This window comes from Tachysurus vachellii, chromosome 24 (assembly GCF_030014155.1).
Source record: "Tachysurus vachellii isolate PV-2020 chromosome 24, HZAU_Pvac_v1, whole genome shotgun sequence".
Classification (NCBI taxonomy): domain Eukaryota; kingdom Metazoa; phylum Chordata; class Actinopteri; order Siluriformes; family Bagridae; genus Tachysurus; species Tachysurus vachellii.
Window position 1 is genome coordinate 10154309 of NC_083483.1, and position 10503 is coordinate 10164811.

The 10503-nt window shown below is 37.8% G+C and overlaps 1 protein-coding gene across 2 annotated transcripts in view; it reads right to left on the reverse strand.

Annotated features, from left to right (window-relative positions):
• Positions 1 to 8499, reverse strand: part of arhgef7b (Rho guanine nucleotide exchange factor (GEF) 7b) — a 33205-nt gene extending 24706 nt beyond the window's left edge. Inside the window, exons 1-2 of one of the 2 annotated variants that reach the window (XM_060859997.1) lie at positions 8058 to 8499; positions 2871 to 2954 (exon numbers count right to left, since the gene is read on the reverse strand). In XM_060859997.1, the coding sequence (XP_060715980.1) occupies positions 2871 to 2954; positions 8058 to 8222 (249 nt within the window). In that variant the 5' untranslated portion in view covers positions 8223 to 8499. The remainder of the gene's footprint in view (positions 1 to 2870; positions 2955 to 8057) is intronic. The other variant, XM_060859996.1, reaches the window with a different exon arrangement.
• Between the last annotated feature and the right edge of the window lie 2004 nt (positions 8500 to 10503).

The following is a 10503-nucleotide window of genomic DNA, read 5'->3' on the forward strand; positions in this document are numbered from 1 at the left end:
ACGGCACAGCCTTTATCAGGGTGATTGGTCTTTGGCCAATGCATGGCCATCTCAGAAGGTTTTTATATCGTTCAAGTTGAATAAATTGAGCCTCGAATTTATTTAAGCACTTGTTCAAGTCCAAAACTATAAAATGTTGATGCAATGCAAAGTTTCTGAGGAAAGGCTTGTCGCTCTGACACAGAAACATGCATAGAGGGTTTCCTTTTAAGTAGAAACTCTTAAGAAAGATAAGACCTCTTAACTATCCAAGGAATTTTCGAGAAACACTTTTAGTACAATTAAACAACACAACAATGACGTAACAACACACATGGATCATGATGTGCATCTCGGTGTCTTTTAAAAAAAACAGTGAATGTGCTTCGGAGTTAAAGCCCAAGCTCAGCAATAAATAAATAAATAAAAAGGCAGCTTTGGGACTGGTTGATCGATTAAAACTTGCCAATGGCACAGTTTTGCAAAACCTCTAGAGAACCATTATCTGAAACCTTGAAGAGGTGAGAATGCTTACAGTACACAATAAGAAACACAGTAGCCTGTTAAAGTGATCAGTTTCATACTGGAAGCTTCTACAGTTTCAGTATTTATAAGAATAATAAATAAGCCTACTCTAAAGCGCAGGCGTCTCATCGTGTCCTGATGCATTTAAACTATATGGACTTTCTGAATTCTCACAGCTGATTGGTCAGAAGGTGAAGGTACTGGTTTATTTTTTAACAGCTGATCTGTCTGAAAAACTTATATTTCTGCTCTTGCTGTAATCATTTCTACAGTAACAACTCATTTACAGGAGCTCGTGTGCTTCCCATACTGATAATCTACGATCGATAATAAAACGCTGTTTGTTTAAATAAATTAAATATTTATTAAACATTTATAGAGTTGATTTCTGCTTTCTTGAGATCGAGACAAGCTGTGGTTTCTTTTGTATTATTAACTTCAGAATAAAGCAGGAACAGCTGTTTATAACAGGAGCTAACTTGTATTGTGGATGCTCCACCATTTTAAGTGCAATTAAAAAGCATAAAGATTGAGAAACTAAAATGAATCACTGGCAAACAGCAGTGGTTTAAGAGGACTAGAGCACTTCAGGACAAGCATCGGGTGGAAACAGTTATGCGGTGTTCGCACATACAGCGACTTGCGTAGACAAATCGTACGGAGTTCGTTAACTTTCTTTGAGAGCTGACAGCTTCCAGCAATATAGGTGACAGTGAGCGTTGGTGATTAGATGTTGCGTGTCCAACAACACTATAAAATTGTGAACTATGCAAATGTGGAGCGACTTGGTGCAGCGATTTCCACTGGGCGTGAAGACAGTCAAGTCCACGTGTTCCTTGGCAAAAAGAAAACACTGCTTCTCTTTCATCTTTTATGATATGATGCAGATATAAACTGCTGAATTTCATACTTCCAGCAGAATATTTTGTTTTACAGACAAGAAAACAAATTTATTGTCAAAAGTACCAAGCACCAACTCAATAAAAACGTTGCACTTGTGAACGTAAATTTATTCTGCTTTACTGTACATGGGTCTGCATCACACTAACCCTGTCTCTCATTAGATTCTTATGACTGTACAAATAACAGAATCTAGTTTGTATTTTATAAACAATAAGCAGTCACCTGCAAAAAGTTATAAAAAAAAAAAAAAAAGTAGGCTACAAGAATCAGATGATGATCAATAAGAGTTTAAATAAAACTAGCAATTTTCTGCCTCCTATACTGTCTAGCACATTGACGTTATGCTCATTTTTTCTGACAACTTAAAGCTAAGCCACGTTTGTTTTTTACTCAATACCTGAATCTGTAGTGCATCATCATGCCCTGCGGTTTGATTAGGTTTATAAAGGGTTAGTATGGTCTGGTCTTTATCAGCAATCAGGTCTGCGCTGAACTCTGAGTTTAACGATGACCCATTAGTTCCTCAGGAGCTACTATATATATATATAGTATCATAAATTTTAAGTATCTTTTTTAAATAATTTTTAAACTTTAATTGTATATATTCGTTTATTTGTTTTTATCCTTATTTTTCTTCTATTATTATTATATTTATTTATTTTTCTCTCTCTTCTGTTTCCATACTTCTGTAAAGCTGCTTTGAGACAATGGGAAATTGTTAAAAGCTCTATACAAATAAATTGAATAGAATTGAATTGATTAGTCCAATGTGATTCCCAGCTTCCCACTGAGCTCCAATCTGCCTCACCTGATCTGCCTTTCCCTATCTGCCTCACCCGATCTGTTTTACCCTCTGTCTTACCCGATCTGCCTCACCCTATCTGCCTCAACCGATCTGCTTCACCCTATCTGCTTTACCCTATCTGCCTTACCCTATCTGCCTCACCCTATCTGCCTCACCCTATCTGCCTCACCCTATCTGCCTCACCCTATCTGCCTCACCCTATCTGCCTCACAGTATCTGCTTCACCCTATCTGCTTCACCCTATCTGCCTCACCCTATCTGCCTCACCCGATCTGCCTCACAGTATCTGCCTCACCCTCTGCCTCACAGTATCTGCTTCACCCTATCTGCCTCACCCTATCTGCCTCACCCTATCTGCCTCACCCGATCTGCTTTACCCTATCTGCCTCACCCTATCTGCCTCAACCTATCTGCTTCACCCTATCTGCTTTACCCTATCTGCCTCACCCTATCTGCCTCACAGTATCTGCCTCAACCTATCTGCCTCACAGTATCTGCCTCAACCTATCTGCTTTACCCTATCTGCTTCACCCGATCTGCTTTACCCGATCTGCTTTACCCTATCTGCTTCAAATGCCAAAATCTGAATGAAATGGAGTTAAATGTACGAACACACGGACTAAACAGTAAACATAAACAACACCAGCAGGCTGCTCACCTCCACTCGATATGAAGCACAGGCTTTGAGGAACTCCCTGATGTTGCTCAAACACTCGCCGTCGTTCTTCGGCTCCTGATAGACCTAAGTGCATAAAATAAAAAGGTCTGAAACTCTCTGCTCTCGGTGTTAAAGCCACACTGTTTCTGTTACACCATAGAGAATAAACGAGCAGCACTTATTAACATCTCGGCTGTAGCTTCAAAACGCTACCTATCCACCGAGTAGGCGTAAAAGTACCGGAAGTGACGCAAGATGACGGCGACACGCAGTGAGTGGAGGAGTGTTTACACACAGCACTGAGTTTATAATGAGTTAAAAATGAAACGATCAAATACATGTTTTATGTTTACTGTTCGTATATGTGTTAGGTGCGTTTGTATTGATTTATTCATATTTAAATAAAGCCCACTGAACATTTTGGACTCAAAACTAACATACTACATAAATATTGTTATTATTATTATTATTAGTAGTAGTAGTAGTAATAATAATAATAATAATAAAAATAATAATAATAATAATAATAATAATAATAATAATAAATTATTATTATTATTATTATTATTATTATTATTATTATTATTATAACTCTATAATAATTCTACATTAGAGATTTCTATAAATAATTTCATGCTTGACCTGCTCTCATAGAGCGTACTCATGATCTTAAAATGAAAAACTTGGATTACTATATATATAGTAGATCATGAGTACGCTCTATGAGAGCAGGTCAAGCATGAAATTATTTATAGAAATCTCTAATGTATATATATATATATATATATATATATATATATATATATATATATATATATATATATATATATATATATATATATTGTTGTTCAATCTTCTTTTATCAACATGTTTGTCATGTGCTGCTGGTTAACAGTTTCCACAATGCTTTCTAAGTATCTGCTGATAGTGAGATGTAATCGATCACAGCCTTTTGTGTTATAGGTTAAGGGTATACTTTGACCAGAAATTAAATTTTTACCATCTCATGAGGCAAGACAGGGTATAGCTACAAGTACTCATTGTGCAAATAATGTATATTTATACTGTATTACTGTATTGCTTTTAAACTGTATTATTCATCCAGACAACAACAGGTCATGCATAGATTACTATGAGATTGCTTAATTGCTTAATAACTTATATACTAATAATTTATACACTTTGTGCAAGCCATTTGCACAATGCTAAACTGGTAGACATAGCGTTCCTTACTTGTTGGCAACATTATATTCATAGCTCCAGTAAAAAAAATAATAATAATGAGTTTGAGTGTGTTTCAGTGAAAGATCACACTAAAGGCAGCTGATGTAAAAACTAAAGTATGTTTACATGTTGGTTATGGACCCGGTGCTTGGGGTTGGGTTAAAATTTATGTGATGTGTAATGTAAGATATTTTCATAGAGTGGTTTTTATAAATATGTTTGCTCAATGCCAACAATTTATTTTATGATTTTAAATCAAGATAAATATACAAAATGATGAACATCTCAGTTTTATGTCTACAATAACTGGATTGATGTATGTTAAGGTTTAGATGTATGTTAACTGGATAGATGTATGTAAAAGATTTTTAAAGTGCATGGAAATTGTTTCATTTTTTTTATTTATTTTTGTTTTTTTTATTGGCCACTAGCCCCAAAAACCACCAGTCTGACAAGACACTGCATTCTTGTCACTATATAATAGCTTGGTCACAAATAAAAGATATTTCAAAATGACTTGTCATTTTATTGCAACAGGCTTTATGAATTCATTCTGCAAATTCTGCATATATACAGCATATACTCAGAGTCAGTCGGACTTCAGTTGTCTGCAAAGCTATAATAACTCAAAACAAAACCAGACTTTAAAACTGTAGTGAGCAGAAAACCATTTCCAAACAGAACATACCGACCCTTGAGATTGATGGACTACAACAACAGAAGGTCAGATCGGTTTTCACTCCCTGTCAGCCATAAACAGGAATATGAGGCTACAGTGGACACATACTCACCAAATCTGTACCATAAAATACTGTATTAATAAATACATAAATAGACCAGGTGCTGTTTTTCTTTATTAAACGCCCAGTTTTACTTAACATGTGCCACCTGTTGGTTCAGGACTGGAGCCCCACGTGCTGTTCTACTGGTCCAAGTGGCACAAGGTTCACAATGTGTTAATAGTCACAATGTGTTAATAGTTCACAATGTGTTAATGTGTTAATAGTCGGTGATTTTAACATTCACATAGATGACGATTCCTGTAACACGGCATTAGAACTATTATCTTTGACCGAGTCTTTTAACTTTACACAGCATGTTTCTGGTCCCACACACACAAAGGGCCATACATTGGACTTGGTTTTTAGTTTGGGCCTGTGTGTGGATCAGATATCTATTAATGATATTCTAGTGAGTGATCACAGTTGTATTTTCTTTAATCTGTCTTTTTATTTGGAGTCTAATCCATCTAAGGTGTGCACTCAACGACGTATTATAAATCAAGTTGCTGTTGATAAGTTTTGTTTTTTATTTGATCCTAGTTCTTTTAATGAGTGTACTGATGCTGAGTCATTAGTTCAGTCATTTAATAATCATTGTGTGTCCGTTTTAAATAATGTGGCACCGCTTAAACGCAGTCTTATTTCCCCACAAAAACATTGTCCTTGGCTGAATGAAAGCATCTTTAGTCTCAGGAGAAATTGTCGTAAAGTGGAGCGTTTATGGAAAACCTCTAATCTTGAAGTACACAGGTTACATTTTAAGGAGCTGATCATAGCTCTCAATGTTATGATTAAACAGGCCAGATCTGATTATTTCACAAATCTTATTGTTGCAAATAAGAAAAATCCTAAAGTCCTGTTTGACACAATTAAAAATATTGTTTCGCCCCCAGCTCCTCAAGTATCAGTTTATTCATCAGCTGACTGTAATAGATTTTTACATTTCTTTGTCAGTAAAGTGCAGGGCATTAGGGACAGTATTTCTCCTTCATCGCACACCTATAATAGAGGTTCTCCTCTCCACTCTTGGGACCGTTTTTCTCCTGTCAGTCTACAGGGCATTAAGGTTTTATTAAAAAAGATGAAACCTTCTTCTAGCCCCGTTGACATTGTCCCAACGACTCTACTGTTAAATGCTACTGATACGCTTGCTCCCTGTCTGGTAAATATGATAAACTTGTCTCTTTCTACTGGCACGGTTCCCTCCTGTTTTAAACAAGCTGTAGTGAACCCCATTCTAAAAAAGCCAAACCTGGATCCTTCTGACCCTATAAACTACCGGCCCATATCTAAACTGCCGTTCATCTCCAAAATTTTAGAAAAAGTGGTAGCTAATCAACTGTCCACTTATCTGCAACACCATCAAATCTTGGATAAGTTTCAATCAGGTTTCCGCAAAGTGCATTCAACTGAGACAGCTCTTCTTAAAGTGTCAAGTGACATTTTGATGGCAGCAGATTCAGGCCAGTACACAGTGTTGGTTTTACTGGATCTAACCTCAGCGTTTGATACAGTCGACCATAAAATTTTGCTAAAGTGTTTGCAAAATGTTATTGGTTTATCTGGGTCTGTACTCCAGTGGTTTTCTTCTTATCTTACTGATAGAACTTTTTCGGTTGTGATAAATCAGATCATGTCTGACACTGTGTCTCTATCATGTGGAGTACCACAGGGATCAGTTTTAGGTCCTTTGCTGTTTTTACTGTATATGACACCTCTTGCTCAGAAAATTCAGTGTTTTAAGCATGTGTCCTATCACCTATATGCTGATGATATTCAGTTATATTGTTCTTTCAGGGAGTCTGAGTTTCACTTGCTGTCTAGCTTGTTGGAGTGTCTGTCTTGTATTAAGGAGTGGTTGGGCAGTAACTACCTTCAACTAAATCCGAAAAAGACAGAAACCTTGATCATTGCCCCAGATAAGAAAATTCCACAGATCAGGCAACATCTTGGTTCTTTGGGCTCTTCTATTCAGTCAAGCCTCAGGAACCTCGGTGTTGTATTTGATCAATCCATGTCTTTAGATCAACATTCAGGACAGATGGTTAAAAGCTGTTTTTATCACTTGCGGAATGTTTCTAAAATGAGGAAAATGTTGTCTAATGTAGATTTAGAGATGATTATACATGCTTTTATCTCTTCGCGTTTGGACTATTGTAACTCACTCCTTACTTGTCTTAACAAACGTGCTTTAAATCGTCTTCAGATTGTTCAGAATTCAGCAGCGAGGCTTTTAACTGGAACCAGCAGAAGATCTCACATCACACCGGTTTTATACTCTCTTCACTGGTTACCAATCAAATATAGAATTGATTTTAAAATTTTGGTCCTCACTTATAGAGCCCTTCATGGGAATGCTCCTGAGTACATTTCTGACCTGTTGACCCCTTATGGCTCTTCGAGAGCATTGAGGTCATCAGGTCAAAATCTGCTTGTGGTCCCTAAAACCCATTTTAAAACTCGGGGGGATCTTTCTTTTCAGTCTGTGGCCCCCAGACTGTGGAACGCGTTGCCCCTGTCTCTGCGTGTGGCTGATTCTGCTGAGTCTTTTAAAAAGCAACTGAAGACACTCTTATTTAGACAAGCTTTTAGCTGACTGGGCTTTTATGGTTTCATCCCTGTTGTAGTGTGTTTTATTATTTTAGAGTTGAAGTTTTGCTGTCTTTAATAATTTCTCTTTTTTACTTTGCAAGAATGTTTTATTGTCCATTTAAGTTTTATTGTTATATTTTGTAAAGCACTTTGTGATTTTATCTGTGAAAGGTGCTATATAAATAAACTTTACTTACTTACTTACTTACTTACAATGTGGTGAGATGCTTTTCTGCTCACCACTGTTGTAAAGAGTAATTGAGTTACCGTAGCCTTTCTGTAAGCTCGAATCAGTCTGGTCATTCTGATCCTGTATTTATAATAAAGTGGTCAGTGTGAATATATGCGCAAAGGTAGCTTATATTCTTACAAAGTCGTAAAACCCGGTATATACGCGCCCACGGTGCTAAAAGCCCCCCCCGCGCTTTGACCGCATCTGCGCGCGCTGACTCTCCGCCGTACCGGACAATAACTGAGCGCGTGGATGATCCAAAAATCACAGACCGAGTGGCGTCTATGTGTCCCGTTCTTCCATCGGGTATTTGTTTGTAATCAGTTTAGAACACAAGCAGCTTTTAAGGCAGTTTACCGTGACGAGTGACCCGGGGCGCAGTCTCTCGAGCAGCCTGCACAGCACCACGCCGTCTCTCAGCGAGCTCTGAAGAAAGCTCTCGGGATCCGAGATGCGTTTTTTTGGCGACTCCAACACACCGAGCGCGATGAGCCATGTGACCGTCTGCTCGGCCGGATTCATGTTCGGAAACGTGCGTCCTTAAATTTGGTTTTTGGAATCGGCTTGCGCGGTCGGTCACCTCAGATCATACACATCCTTTTGTTTTCCTCTCCAGTCATTTGAGGAGTAGCTCCTGGATGTGATCCCTCCTTCTTTCTGGCTGCAGTGTGCATGACGATCTGCCTCGATTTGTCTAGTAGGGGTCTGGTTTCGTGCTCTGGTGCCTTTTCCAACTGTTTGGCAGGATGTCAGAGTGACCCCCCTCTCTCCTTTCCTCTCTTTCTCCTTTCCTCTCTTTCTCCTTTCCTCTCCCTCTCCTTTCCTCTCCTTCTCCTCTCCCTCTCCTTACCTCTCCCTCTTCTTTCCTTTCCTCTCCTTCTCCTCTCCTCTCCCTCTCCTTCTCCTTACCTCTCCCTCTTCTTTCCTTTCCTCTCCCTCTCTTTTCCTCTCCCTCTCCTTTCCTGTAAACAAAAAGTAACACACCTTTGGAGACCCTGACAGCTTATGCAAATGTTTTCAGTGCTGCTGATGGTAACAAGTGGCTGAAGTTTAAAACAAACAAAAAAGGAAGGAAGGAAGGAAGCTTTGTCTAAAGGCGGCTCTTATTTTGCAAAACATGCTTACATACAATGTTGAGAACAAAGCATGGAAAAAAAGCAACCAGCGTCATCTCTGCACAGTGAAATGATTTGGTTCAGGGCTGCTCTCCCAATCTTTACTGATTAGATACACTTCTTGCACTTTCCCTTTGCTTGTCATATTCCATGTGTTGGTTAAATTCCTATTATTTCCTTTAAACTTAGATCTTAGTAGCCACTAGCCCCAAAATAAACCACCAGTCTTGCTTTTCCATCTATGACAATGTTCTAGTTTCAATGTTCCATGAAACCCATGATGCTGACAATGCTGTTTGGGGTTGAGTTTTACTGTAATAACCCTGCTGGGTAATAAATAATTACCCAGTGTGCTAGAGTGAGCACATCCTCTGCCACACATATGACTGTAAAATGCTGGCAATGAATAAAAATTATGCAAGATCATTTTTGATCTTATTATGAACATAGTATTCCCTGAAGTTGAATACATATTACGTAATCATATACATGGGGATAAAATGTATGAGAAAATGAATGAATCATCTGATAAAATCTGTGGAATATAACCTTTGAGTTATCTGAAGCATGTAGAATGGGGTTCATATGAATTTTTCTTTTTTTTTTTAAGTAAGGGTGAGACCAAGCATCCAAGGTCACCTCTCTGAAACTAAAATGGTTTGGGTTTAATTTTACTCGCTTTGATTTATTTAAAGCAACTAAACACTGCTAAACACACTAAAATGAACACTGCCAGGAAATTGCACACTTACAGCCTGCTTGAAAGAACTCAGTCTCGATGAGACCAGATGTATACAACTGGGCCACTTTTAGCCAAAATCTTTAATACTATGGATCATTTGCTGCAGCTGATTCCAAAAACCATTAAAACTTTAAATATGGCTGCTTAGAATTGAGTCAATTTTAAACCAACAACTAACAATTGCATGTTTAGTCCTGATTTTTCTGAGGGAATGAGATCACTCAAACACAGCCAGTGTTAATTCAGTCAAATTGCTTGTTGATGAAACTAAAAATTTCTCAAAGTAGGCTGTGTGTACATGAGGCAGATATTAGTGTACAGTACTCCCTGCTAAGGGCTGATGATCCTCCAATTTAGCCGTTACCTTTTACCTACACTGTATGGGCAAAAGTTTAGCCACCACAACGATATGTAGGTCTTTCTAAGTGTCGCCTCAAAGTGCTGTAGCATTACAGTTTCCCTTTCGATGAAACTAAAGGACGCAAACCTGTTCCAGCACAGTGACAGTGCACAAAACCAAAAAGTTAAGATGTAAAAGAACTCGAGTGACCTTCATAAAGTCCTGACTTCAACCCCACTTAAGTTAAACACAATAATGTGGAAAATACGCAATAAGCAATAATGTGAAAAATAATGTGGAAAAATATGCAATAAGCTCTTTAGCTCTTTAGAACAAGTGCTGTACAGAGTTTAATCGACACCACGTCATCCACACATACACGAGATTCAACCAAAATCTGCGAATAACTACAAAGAAAATATATAATGTACACACACGCATACACGTATCTAGAGAAAATATTAGATAATAAAAACAAGCAGTTTTTGTTGTTTAATATTTTCTTCTCACTTAATTCACATGAGAAAAAAAAATTGTGAACAATTTGCATTGTGAAAATTCCTACTATTCTATTACCTTGTGATTTCTTGTGATCCTTAAATGGCT